At 57.2% G+C, this 13,617-nt stretch overlaps 1 protein-coding gene across 1 annotated transcript; it reads right to left on the reverse strand.

The window, feature by feature from the left end:
• Positions 1-622: 622 nt before the first annotated feature.
• LOC126643243 (T-cell leukemia homeobox protein 2-like) lies at positions 623-4,353 on the reverse strand. Its single transcript, XM_050321500.1, has 4 exons — positions 4,161-4,353; positions 3,152-3,336; positions 2,440-2,602; positions 623-807 (listed from the first exon to the last, which is right to left on the reverse strand). The coding sequence occupies exons 1-4, from the start codon at positions 4,351-4,353 to the stop codon at positions 623-625; spliced, it is 726 nt and encodes a 241-aa protein (XP_050177457.1).
• Between the last annotated feature and the right edge of the window lie 9,264 nt (positions 4,354-13,617).

Below are 13,617 nucleotides of genomic sequence, written 5' to 3' on the forward strand. Positions count from 1 at the left end.
ATTCTTTTATACACAGACTTTTCTGGGGGACGAGAAGAGCCAAGGCTCTGTCCCAGGTGGGTTGATCCGGCCTAAAACCTTTCCAAGCCTCTCTCTCCCTTATTTTCCACGGTGCTGGGTTTGATCCCAATCCATGTGCCCCAGCTGATCTGCCAGGATCCAGCAGGAAGGAAAGTGCATTTCCATCCCATTTCCAGGATGTCCAGGCTGGCAGGGCCTTGGCAGGACATAAAATGACCGGGATAAATCCAGCTTTTCTGCAAACCATCAACTCCATCCCATGACCTGGGTCAGCTCTGGGGGTTTGGCACTTCCAGAAATCCCTGCTTTGTCCCACAGATACAAAAAGTCCCTTCCCCACCCTAAGGAACCTGCAAACAGCTGAATCGCTGAGTGAGAGGAGGACAAGGAATGGCCTTCCCTGGCACCCAGCTGTCCCGAGGGAACACAGCCATCCTGAGCCCCCAGGGACCCGGCCACCCCCTCAAGGATTATCACCCACCACCAGAAAAACCTCCTGGTCAAATCCCAAAGTGCCAGAGGGACGTGATTTAATCCATCTCATATAAAAGTAAATTAAAAAAAAAAAAACCAAAAACAACCTCAATCAAGCCCAGCAGTTTTAATTAAACCGTCCCCCCTGGTCGGACACCCCCGCAGAGGGGTCCGGGCTGGGCAGACCCTGCGGGAGCATCCCCTGGAGCGGGAATGGATCCCCCGTGGCTGCCCAGGAGGAGCCCAATCCTGCCGGAGGCTGAGCGCTGCCAGCTCCCAGGGGATTAAAGGTGTCCTGAGAACAACTTAACTCTGGCAATCAGCTCGGCCCCCGGCCGGGCGATATTAAAACACCCCCGTAAGCCCCGTTGTCTCGGGGCTGATTGCAATAAACCCACCGGCGCGGGAGATTAGCGGGTTAAACCCGCCGGCGCAGCGCGGGCTCCCGGCAGACATGTGAAGACATTAGCACAGTTTGGGCTCTTTGAGATGTGCCGGCTAATCCCGGCTCTGAAACGGCCGGGACAAAGGGCAGCTTCCGTCACATCGGCCCCTTCTGCTGCCACCAGCCCCTTCTCCTTGCACTGTCCTCTTCTTGCATCCTCCCCCTCATCTTTCACTGTCCCCTTTCCTTGCACTGTCCCATCTTATATTGTCCCCTTCTCCTGGCATCATTCCCCCTCTCCATGCATTATCCCTCTCCTGGCATTGCCCCCTCTCCTGGCATCATCTTCTCCTTGCACTGTCCCCCCTCTGCCTCATCCCCTTTCCTTGAACATCCCCCTTCTCCTTGCACTGTCACCCTCTCTTTGCACCATCCCCTTCTTAATTTTTGCTCCTCTCCTTTTATTGTCCCCTGTCCTCCCTCCTTCCGTCATCCCCTTTTCTCTGCCTCATCCCCTTTCCTTGCACATCCCCCTTCTCCTTGCACCGATCCCTTCTCTTTGCACCATCCCCTTCCCAATTTTCCTTCCTTTCCTTGCAATGCCCCTCCCTCTTCTTGCTCCAGGTTTCACACCTGCCCAAACAAACCCTCTGCCGCGATCCCTTCTTCCTCCAGCTCCAAACCTGGCACAGACATGGAGAAAATCCACTTCCAGGAGCTGGTGCTGCCCAGCTGAGCACCCAGATGTCCCCATTGCTGCTTTCATCCAGCAGATCCCAGGCCTTTGGTTCTCCCTTTGCATTCTTCAAGCAGCTCCCCAGCTTCCCACAGATCCCACTTTTGGCTCATCCCCTAGCCCAGTGTCCATCCCAAAACTGCTGGATTAGAAACCTCTACCTCTGCCTAATCAGGGCCAAGCAATTAAAATTAAAGCCTGGCTAATCCTTGCCCAGCTGAGATGTCACCCCTGGTGCCCAACCAGCAAATCTCCCACCAGCTCTGCTCTCCAAGTGTGTTTTCCCCATTGTCCTGGCTCCAAAATCCCAGGAGAGAGGGATGCCAGTGCTGGGTGGGACATGTGAGCTGTGGGCAGAGCTGGTTATGGTGAAGATGCCACCAGGAGGGAGATGGATGGACCACGAGAGGAAGGTCCTCTGCAAGGACCTGGGAGCTCTGTGAAGGTCCTGATCCTTGGGATATCCCAGCTCCCAACACCTTTGGGATAATCCATGGGTAGGGGTGTGCAGGTGACCCCCACTCCCCCAAATCTTGCTCCCATAGACAAGCCCTCACCGAACACTTGCTGCCACCGTGGGGGTGTGTGTTCCCCCTCCTCCCCTTCCTCCTCCTCCTGCAAAGATGAGCCCAAAAATTGCATAAATAATTTATTTCACCCCCTGCCCCAGCCCAAGGGGTGCCCTATACGTGTCCTGTATATATTAGATATGGTCAGCTATGGCACAGTCATATAATACACGTGGAGAAAGGGCCCCACGGGGCCACTCAGCAGCTCTTTGTCCCAGTCTGTGCAGGTCCTGTGTCCGTGTCCTCCTGTCCACCCTCCGACTCCGCCGGGAAATCCTTGTCCCCCTCGCCGTGGTGGCTCTGCGAGTCAGGGCTCCCCTGCGGGGTGGCCAAACCCATTTTGGCCAGTTGGGCTTGTTGCTGCTCCAGGCTTTGTTTCCTCCACTTGATCCTGCGGTTTTGGAACCAGACTTTCACCTTGGAATCAGAGAATCGTGGAATCGTTACGTTTGGAAAAGACCTCAAAGCCTGCCAAGCCCAAGCACTTAACCCAGCACCGCCGTGTTCACCGCTGGACCCTGTCCCCAGGTGCCACTTCCACGGGGTTTTGAACACTTCCAGGGATGGTGATTCCACCAATTCCCTCCCACTTTAGGAAGGGCTTTCAGACCTGGTTTCTCCATGGACCACGGAGTCGTGGTCTGCTGAACCTCCAGGCTCAGGCAGTGTCCACTCCGTACCCAGCAAGATTGGGAACTGCTCCCTGCCCCCCAGCAGCTGGACCTGCCAGCGGTGGAGAAGGTCCAGCCTTAAGAGGGACACAAGTTCATGGCTCTTGGACAGCCCTTTCTTTGTGCCTCAGTTTCCCCACCCGGGATCCTCCACCCTTTTAATTCAAATTCTCTGCAGCCACCACCCCACACAAGGAGGCTGCTGCTTCGGTCTGAAGGACACATCCCAGGTCCCACCCGTTGGCACGGAGGTTTGGGAGCCTCCCAGGCGGAGCTGGAGGGTGGTGGGGGTTACCTGCTCCTCGGTGAGGTGCAGGGAGGAGGCGAGCAGGCCCCGCTCCGTGCCCACCAGGTACTGCTGCCGTGAGAATTCCTTCTCCAGCTGGGCCAGCTGGTCACTGGTGAAGATGGTCCTGACCCGCTTGGCTTTGCCAGACCTGGCTTTGAAGACGGGGAAGCAGCACTTGGAGATCAGGAAGCCTGGGGGTGACGGAGAGAGGGGGGTGAGGGTGGAGAGGAGCCCTTGGAGAGGTCCCATCCACAGTGGGGTCTCTCCTTGGGAAGTCCTTTCCTGGAGAGGCAGAAGGGATCTTCCCATTTGGAGGTGTCCCGTTTAAAGAGGTTATTTCTGGAGGGGGTTCCCTGTTTGAGGAGGTGGGAGAGGGTGCTCCATTTGATGAGGATCTCCCTAGAAAGGTGGATACAGGTCCCTGTTGGAGAGAATCCCTTTGGAATGAGTTCCCACAAAGAGGTGGAAGGAGCTCCCCCACTTGGAGACTTCTCCTTTTAGGGTGTCCCAACAGAGCTGGGCATGGATCCTCCTTGAAGAGATCCCCCTTCAGGGGGTCCCCCTGTTGAAAAGGTGAAAGGAGATCCCTGTTTGGAGATGTCCTCATTTGGAGAGGTCCCCCTGGGAGAAGGGATCCCCCTTTGGGGAGCAGGAAGGGGGTCCCCATTTGGGGATGTCCCTCTGGGAGAGGGGGTCCCTACTTGGGAAACAGGAAGGGGGTCCCCACTTAGGGGTGTCTCCCGGCAAAGGTAGATGTGGATCCCCTGGGGAGAAGGGATCCCCCTTTGAGGAGCAGGAAGGAGGGACCCATTTGGGAATGTCCTCCTGGGAGGAGTCCCCCTTTGGGGAGCAGGAAGGAAGTTCCCATTAGGGGTGTCCCCCAGAAGAGGTGGATCTGGTTCCCCGTGGGAGAAGGGATCCCGTTTTTAGGGGGCAAGACAGAGGTCCCACTGGGAGTGTCCTGCCGGGAGCAGCAGAGGGGGGTCCCCGTGCGGGGTTTGGGGGGTGGCAGTACCTGTAGCCCCGAGCCGGGCGGCCCACGCGGGGGTTCCCCCGCAGCAGTCGGTGCAGAGCGGCGGCAGGAGCGGGGCGGGAACCGGGGGGGAGCCCCAGAGATGCGGCAGGGGGGGCCCAGGGCGGGGCGAGGGTCCCGAGGGTCCCAGGAGCGCGGCGATGGTGAAGGAGCGGCCGGGGGTCGGGGTGGGCATGGCGGGGCCGCCCGAGGCAGCGCTGCCCGCCAGCCTTTATAGGGCCAGGGGGCACCGAAGGACGGCAGGGACGGGGCGGGGACCGGCGGCATCGCCCCTGCCCCGCCCGAGACCCCTCCGTGTCCCCTCCCTGTCCCTCTGCCCTCCATGGGGATGTCCCCTCCGCGTCCCCCCACCCCTGGGACAGAGCCCCCCACCCCATTTGTCCTCCCCCAGCGTGGCTTTGGCCCTGAATTACTCAGGCGGGAACATCCAACCCCCGGGGGACACCACAGGGCACCCCAAGGCCACCAAATCCCAGCGGGGGACTCGGCGTCCCTCTTGGTACCCTGAGCTCATCTCCCTAGCCTGGACCCCCCCGCAGAGCTGCATTTTGGGATGTCAACAACACTCCAGGCCAGGGAGAAGGGACAGGACCAGGGATGCTCCAGGAGGCAGTGCCAGAGGCACGGGGGGCTCTCCCTGCAACCCCCCAGCTCTCCCCGCTCGGCTGATGGGATTCAGATGGTCATTAGGGGCTGAGATCCTTAAAAATCCCGCAGCTTTTCCTAATGAGCTGGGAAAAGTCACACCTTGGGCCAGCGCTGTGGTGGTGGGGGGGGGAGAGTCCTGGTCAAAAACTCCCCCGGGGGCTCGGGGGGTTTATTGGGGAGGAAATGGGGGAGTCGGGGGGCCGGGGCCACATCTGCACCGCAGCAGCCCCCTCGTTGGGCTTTGCCGATGGATAAACCCAGTACGTGCAGCCTCCCGAGCCGGGAATAACCCCAAGGAGCTGGGAAAGTCATTATGGAGCTGTGCCCCCGCCAGGAGCATCCCCGGCTCTGCAGCTTCCCGGCCGCCTCGGGGCTGGAGGTGGGGATGGGAGACCCCAAATTCCGTGCTCTGGGGCAAATCCCAGCCTGGAATCTGCAGGTGGAGGCTCTCCGGGGGTGTCTGTGAGCCAAAAATCCCATAAAATCCCGCGGTGGGCACCGGTGGCGGGGGGGTGATACCACATTCCCTGGAGCATCACAGGGACATCACCCCCAAACGGGGGCGGCAAAGAAAGACCCTGGAGGAAGGGGTGGGGGGGCAGAGATGAAAGGGAGGCAGATTTGGGGTTATTAGGTCTTAATTAGGGTCTTGGAAAGATAAAAAGGCGGGAGGCCCTTGGTGGGCTCGGCTGTGTTTGGATAAGAGGTGCTTTCCCTTTCTTTATTCCCCTTTTTCCTCTCCCTGTGTTTGACAGAGCTCGGCAAACACCCCCCTGGCACCCTCACCCCGCTGGGTGGTCCCAGGAATGGGGCTGTCCAGCATCCCTGTGCTGGGTGGGAAGCAAAAGGGTTGGGATCCAGGGGATCTGGAGCCAAAATAGGGATAATGGTACCCAGTGGTTCTTTGGGATCCGTGGGTTTGAAATCCAGGTGGTATAGAGCCAAAATGGGGCTACTTGTAGCCAGTATTTCTTTGGATCCCTTTGCTTCTTTTCCAGGTGGGAAAATCCTATCCTGGAGAGTTGGAAGGGGGGTGTTGGTAATTTGGGGAGGGAATGCTGTGCTAACAAAGAGCACGGGAGGGAGGGTTGGAAGTGGGGGGGTCACTGTTCACAAATCGGGCATCTCCTTCCACCAGGTTGGGATCCAGGAGCGGGATGTGAATCCAGGGATGGCTCCTGCCTAATTTTGAGGCAAAATGGCCCCAAGGCTCGGGCTCCTGAGCTAATTAATGACAAAGCTGCTCATTAACCCTCAGCCTGGGCTGTCTGGGCAGGGTGTGGATTGGTCTGGGGCCTCCAGGATCCTTCCATTGTCCCTGGACAGTCGCTGGGATGATCCCAGAGCCCCTCCCTGGTTTTGTGTCCATCCCCTGTCCCTCTGCATCCCTCTGTCTGCCCGTTGTCCATCCCTCCATCCCAACCCCTGGAGCCTTTCACCCACAAAATCCCTTCACATCCAACTGCCAGCCCTGCACTGGGGGACTATGGACACCCCAAATTTCCAGGGAAAAGGGATATTTCTTCCCAGTTCAGCTGAAATTACCAGGGAAAAGGGAAGCGTTTTGGGCACCCGCTGCCATCAAGTGGCTGAGGACGATCCAAGCCTGACCCTCATTCCCTAAGGATCATTTTATTGGAATCCCAGATCCAAGCCACAATTAAATCCACACTTTTTTTCCCCCAGTTATTAAAGGTCTCCCCACTGGGATTTGGGATGCAGAGTGAAGCCTTTCCTTAAGCATCCTAAGATATGCATCTCCACTTCCTCTCCCCATAGACCTGACCCAGCTTCTGGCAGATTTTTTCCAGGTAGAGGTTTCCAGGTCTTCGATGTGCAAAGGCAGGAAAAAATAAGGAAAAATACATATATTTTTTAAACCTTGGCAGTGACTGACTTGGGAAATTCCTTGCACAGGAGCTTTTGGAAGTTGAGGGCTCCAACAGTGGAGTTTGTGCCAATAATGACACCTGTAGCTGTAAGATATGGGATGGAATGTGTCCCAAATCCCAAACTGGGGGTGTCCTGCAGCAGAGCTGGGCAGCTGGATGCTGGGATGGGCCATCCCCTGGAGCTGGGAATGATCCCCCAGGACAGGGATGGGTCTCCTCTCAGCAAACAAGTGGGTTATGCAAATGTCTCCAGGAACTGGGGCAGAAAGGTCATGCCACCTTTAAAGGTTTTGTCCCTTTCCAGGCACCTGAGGGAAAAACGGTGGGATTTTATTCCATAATCTTCTTTATTTCTGTTTTGGGGCTTTTTGGAGCTGTGGCTCCTGGGATTCCTGACTGAGGAAAGATCCTGCCCTTCCCACACTTGGTCCAGCTCCTTCCCGAGCTCTTTCAGGTGCTGGCAGTGCCAAAGGAGCCACTTCCAGCAGAACAAAAATCCACTTTTTGGAACATCTGGGTCCAATTCCCAAAGGCACCTGAAGTGCTGAGCATCCCTGACCCAGATGGACCCAAGAGCATCCCAGTTTGTGAGGATCCCAGTTCCTGGGCTTGCCACTTAGCAAGTATTCCAGCACATGAGGATGAGCATCCCAGTTTTCCAGGATCCCAAACAGCTGGCTCCCAGTTAACAGGTGTGCTGGTTAGTGGGGATCCCAATTAGCAAAGCATCCCATTTAGGAGGGATCCCGGTCAACTGGCATCCCAGCTGGCACCACTCCGGTCAGCAGGCTGCCAGTGAAAGAGGGTTCTCCCAGCACCAACCATCCCAATTAACAGGCTGCTAATTACTATCGATCTTAATGAGCGTGGCCAGAGATGCCAGTTATCGGGATCCTGGTTAACATTCCAGTCAGCGGGATACACGTTGAGGGGGGATGGCAGTGGGAGGTAGCCCAGGGAAGGGTCCCAGTGGGATCCTGGGACGATCCCAGTGGGATCCCGGGACGATCCCAGTGAGGTCCCGGTGGGATCCTGGCGGGACAGTTCCCGCAGTGACCGCCAGAGGGCGATGCTCGACCGCGCTCCGTCCTGGAGGTACCGGGATGGAACAGTGGGAATGGGATAGAGGGAATGGGATAGCGGGATGGAACAGTGGGATGGGGACACTGGGATGAGACAGTGGGATTGGGGTAGTGGGAATGGGGACATTGGGATGGGACAGTGGGAATGGGACAGTGGGATTGGCATAGCGGGATGGAACAGTGGGATGGGGACAGTGGGAATAGGACATCAGGATGGGGACATGGGGATAGGACAGTGGGATTTGGATAGTGGGAATGGGACAATGGGATGGGGACAGCGGGATGGGACAGCGGGAGGGGAATGTGGGATGGAATAGTGGGTTGGGAAAGTGGGAATGGGGACAGAGGGATGGGGACGGTGGGATGAGGAAACACTGGGATGGGACAAAGGGACGAATACACTGGGATGGGACAGCAGGAGGGGGACAGTGGGATGGGGGACACTGGGACAAGGGACATCAGTCTGGGGGACATCAGGCTGGGACAGTGGGATAGGGGACATCGGGATGAGATACACACATGAGAGGGGGACACTCGAGGATATCACAGTGGGCTGGGACACTCCAGGACTGGGATACACCAGGGTGGGACTTCAGAGTGGGATATACCAGCTTGGGATACAGCAGGATGGGACACTCTGGGCTGGCACAATCTGTAATGGGGCAAACAGGGCTGGGACACAGCGGGACACACTGGGATGGGATGATGGATGGGATGATGGGATACTCCAAGGCCAAGAGGTTTTTCTCAGGGCGCTCCATGGATAAAGGGGGGTGACAACCCATCCTCTCTCCACCTGTGGGTGCCACCACCGGCTGTGCCAGCTCTGGCTGAGCCTTTGGGTGACAATGTGTCCCCACCACCCCAAGGGACACCGGGCTGGGATGTGGGGGTGGTGGGAAGGTTTGTCCTTCTCCATGCACTGATTTTGGGACAGCAGGGCCGAAATCCCCCGAGTTCCCCCTGCCCAGAATCCGCTCCAGGGGGTTGCAGCACCCCCAGGGCCACCAGGATCCCTGTGGATCCCCCTTTTCGCTCCACCATCTGCCCCCACAATCTGGGAGCGGGTCAGCACCCCCGTCCATCTGCCCAGCAGGAAAGTCAAAAGCAGTGTCATTGCCAAATCCAGAGGCACCCGCGGAATTGATGGCGCCGGATTTCCACCCTTATTTGTCAACAAGGCTCCTTGGCCTCCCCCCGCCCCTCCCGAGCCCCCTTAATCTCCCGCACAATTGGAATTCGCTGTGCAAACAGCTCTGAGGGGGGGATGGAGTGGGGTTTGCATGAGAAATGTGTCATTTGGGCAAAGCCGGGGGAGTGAATCCCGGCATCCCTAACGCGGGATTGAAGCGATTCCGGAGCCTTGGATAACCCTAATCCTCGGCCTGGATGGCGGGTGAGAGGAGGGAGGTTTAACTCCTGCCCCCTCATTCCCACCTTATTATCTATTGATTGACTTTTAGAAAGGGGTAATAACATAAAGAGATTGGCGCTCTGAATCCCGCCGGGGGATCACACGGAGCGCGTTTTCCGTGTGGGATGCGCTGGGATTTTTGCCCCCCATCGGAGCCGGGGGGGGAGGTGAAGAGGTCGGGGCGGGGGGGCAAGGAGATGGGAAAAGGGAGGGAGGAGCCTCCATCCCTTCCCCCCCCCCTTCCCCTCCACCAAACAATCAGAATAAAAGCAAATTATTCTTCCTATTTCCCTTCCCGAGATGAAGGATAAACTGTCCATCCCTGAAAAACCGACTGATAACACCTTTAATTTTACTGCAAGGCCTAAAAAAAAAAGAAAAAAGAAAAAAAAAAAGCCATTTCTACGCAAAGCAGGGCCCCTCTCTCTCCTCCCCACCCTTCTCTTGATAAACGGCGGGGGATTTTTTTTTTTTTCCCGTCCCTTCCCGTGTTTTTATTTTCTTTCTCCCCATTTCCCTTTCAGTTCGGTTCAGGGAAATGCCCCCGGAGCTACAAACAACGCACGAGAAAGCAAAATCATATTTTAGTCAAAATAGGCAGCCGGCGCTCGCAGCCAGCTTTCGAATTAGCATTTTGAGGGCAAATATGCAGCAATTTGAGATAATGAGGTCTGATTATTCAATCCAATGAATGTTAAATAGGCACAGAGGGCGCCCCGGCCTTATCTCCCCCGCTTTCCATTTATTTTACTTTAGTTTAGTTTTAATCGTTTCCCATTTGAACTCTCTTACTTGTCTTGGCTCCAGCCCCCGCCTCTCTCCCTCCCCTTCGCTGCCCCTCCCTCCATTCCCGGGCATCCCTGCGCTGCCAGCCGGGATTTTGCAGCGGGAAATCGCCGATGGGACCCGCGATCCCCCGTCAAAGATGTTTTCAGGGAGCGTGTTTGTGGCTTGTCCTCCGACGGAAAATTGGGGTTTGGGGAGGTTTGGGTGTTGCTGCGGGAGCTGTGTCCGTGTTTGGGGGGCGTTTGGGTGGTGCTGGGAATATTTGCTGGGCGTGGGAAGTGCTGGTGTGGAGATTCCATAGAATCCCGGAGTGGTTCGGGTTGGAAGGGGCATAAGGATCGTTTTGTTCTTGTGGGCACCTTCCACCAGCCCAGGGTGCTCCAATCTGGCCTTGGACACTTCCAGGGATCCAGGGGCAGCCACAGCTTCTCTGCCCAACCTGTGCCAGGGCCTGCCCACCCTCCCAGCCAGCAATTCCTTCCCAATATCCCATCTCTCCCTACCCTCTGGCAGTGGGAAGCCATTCCCTGTGTGCTGTCCCTCCATGCCTTGTCCCCAGTTCCTCTCCAGCTCTCCTGGAGCCCCTTTAGGCCCTGCCAGGGGCTCTCAGGTCTCCCTGGAGCCTTCTCTTCTCCAGGGGAACCGCCCCAGCTCTCCCAGCCTGGCTCCAGAGCAGAGGGGCTCCAGCCCTGGCAGCATCTCCGGGGCCTCCTCTGGACTCTCTGCAGCAGCTCCACGTCCTTGTGCTGTTGTTCCCAGGGCTGGGGCAGCTCTGCAGGGGGGTCTCACTGAGGGGGCAGAGGGGCAGAATCCCCCCCTGTCCTGCTGCCCATGCTGGGGGATCAGCCCAGGGCATGGGGTGGGGGGGATTTTTTGGGATGCCAGTACACGTTGCTGGAGCATCTCCAGCCTTTCATCCACCAGCACATTTGAGGTGCTGGATCCCCAGCTCTGGCTCATCCTTCATCCCTTCCCTTCAACCCCAGGGCTCTTTGTGCAGTTGGATTTCAGCACCATCAGCAAATGAATCCAAAGAGCAAATGAGCCTTGGGGAAGATGATCCCAGGTCCTGGTGCCATCCCAAAGCAAAGCCTGGCTCAGCATCCCACCCGGCTCAGCATCCCAGGAAAATCCACTTTCTTTGCAATCCCCAACCAGGTGCTTTTCCCATCCCTAGGGAGGGTCAGCTCCAGGTTGGGAAGCTCCCGGGGTGAGCAGCACCAGGCACTGATGGTCCCACCAGGATGGAGAGCAGCATTTTGCACCAAAAGTGAGGGAAAAAAGAGGAAAATTGTGTAATTTCAATTATTTCCCACCTTCTTCCCAGGAAGGGAGCTGGGTTACGTGGGATCCCACATCCAGCATGACATTGCAATGGGATTTAGGGAAGTATTAGGATGATTTCGGAGAGGGAGATGCCATGGAGGAGGAGGAGAAGGAAGGAAAAGTTAAAGTTAGCCAAAAACTGAAGAAAAAGTGAAAGGAGAAATTAAAGGAAAAAAATAAAATAAAGAAAAAAAAAGTTAAAAGAAAAAAATAAAGCAAAAATTAATGGGGAAGGAAATATTAAAATAAAGCAAAAATTAATCCCAGAATATGTTACAGGGAGTATTAAAACAGAAGAAAAAAATTAAAGTTAATGCAAAATAATTAAGGTTAAAGCAGAAAAATTGAGGTTAGAGCAAAAAATAAAGTCGAAGGAAATATTGACTTGGAAGGGAGAAATTCAAGCTCAAATTTAAAGTTGGAGCAAAATTCCACCCAGCCCAGGACCGTGCAGAGGATCCCTGTGTTCCCTTCGATTCCAGAGTGGAATAAAAAACATAATAATTGATTTCAGGGACAATTAAAAAACCTCTTTATGCCTCAGAACGCAGAGGTGGCAGCGAAATTAAAGAGGTGAATAAATAAGAGAGAAATAAATGGGAGCGGGGCGGGGAAAGTGAAGGGAGAGGGATAAAAAAACCATCCCAATTATGAAGGTGAAAGATGGGAAGTGGCGGAGAGGAGGAGACGCGGCGAGAGGAGAGATAATCAGAGCATTTAAAAAAAAAAAAAAAAAAAAAAGAAAAACAATCAAAGGACGGGAAAATCAAAAGCAGATGCTGAGGAGGGATAAGGGGCGGCCGGCGGAGCGGGAACGGGCACCGGACCGCAGGGATAATTGGATTTGACTTCGTCTCGGGGGCGATAAGAAATTCCCAACGTAGGGTTTTTTTATTCCCATCTGAAGCATATTTTAACGGGAGATTTGAATATAGCTGGGGCAGAGCATCCCGACGGAAAAAAACCCGCAGGTTTTTCCACAGTTTATCCACTCGCTCGGGGGTTTTTTGGGGCAGAACGTGGCTATTCCTGCGCTCGGCAGCTTCGTTCCCGGTTAGGAGCCCCAAAAGCAAGGGGAGGGGGCGCAGGGATCATGGATCGTGGAATGGTTTGGGTCGGAAGGGACCTCAAAGAGCGTTTTTCAGTCGCCGTGTCCCCGCGGCCGAGCGGAACGGGCGCCTCCGGCCCCGGGAGCTGCGGGAACACGGAGCGGGAGCTGCGGGAGGGAGATGGGAGCGATAGGGCAGGGCGGGCGCTGACCCGGCACGGCCCCGGACATCCCTTATCGCAGTGGGATCAGCGCTCCGGGCCCGGCACGGCTCCGCGCCCTCACCTTGCTCCAGGGGCCGGGAATGGCGGCTGGGATGGAGTTATGGGGTCAGGGAGAGGGTTTAATTAGGATTGGGGCCGCGGGGCGGGGGTGGGTGGGTGTTGGTGTGTCCCACACCCCGCTCCGGGCTGGGAACGCTCCTGAGGGTGTGAGGTGGAGCCTCGGGCGTGGCTCGAATAATCCTGTTGGGATAGGGGGAACCTGCTCCTGTGTGCGTGGGGGTCACGGGAGAACAGCACACGAGGGGATCTGCGGAGCCCCCGGATTTGGGGGAATGGGGGAGCGGTTTGGGCTCCAGCGGCCAGAGGGAGGACACACAGGTTGGAATGTGCAGGTGGGTGTTGGTGGGGACACGGACACGTGTGTGGGGGGGGTGTGTGTGTGTATGATCCTTTGCGTGCACCGACACCCCTGTGCTCGCACACGTGCGTGACCTCCCGCATCCCCCCCACACACCTGGGGCACAGGTGAGACCCCAAACAGCCCCTCCGGGGCTGGGCGTGGCCCGCCCTGCTCTGACCCCGCCCCAATTGCTCTGACCCCGCCCCCCAGGGTTCTGACCCCGCCCCCAATTGCTCTGACCCGCCCGCCCCGGAGGCGTGGGAGGTGGGCACGCGCAGAGGGCGGGGCCGGCGCGCGTCGTGAGCGGGGTTAACACCGGGCGTGGAGGAGGCGGGGCCAAATTCGATCGTGGGCGGGGTCTGAGCGGGAGAGGCGTGGCTAACGCCGGTTAGGGCGGGGTCAAAGCCTGCCGGGGGCGTGGCCAGGGGGTGGGCGGCCCCAGAGCCACTCGGGGGCGGGGTCAGAGGCGGGAGGGCGCGCGCGGCTCAATTCGGGGCGTGGCCAGCGCGCGGGGCGGGGGGCGTGGCCAGCGCGGTGTGGGCGCGGCCAGAGATGGCGGGGCGTGGCTGAGCGCCCGTTGTGGGCGGGGCCGGACCGTTGTGGGCGGGGCCGAGGCGGG

Source organism: Myiozetetes cayanensis, unplaced genomic scaffold, assembly GCF_022539395.1.
Source record: "Myiozetetes cayanensis isolate MyiCay16 unplaced genomic scaffold, myiCay2020 scf26, whole genome shotgun sequence".
NCBI lineage: Eukaryota > Metazoa > Chordata > Aves > Passeriformes > Tyrannidae > Myiozetetes > Myiozetetes cayanensis.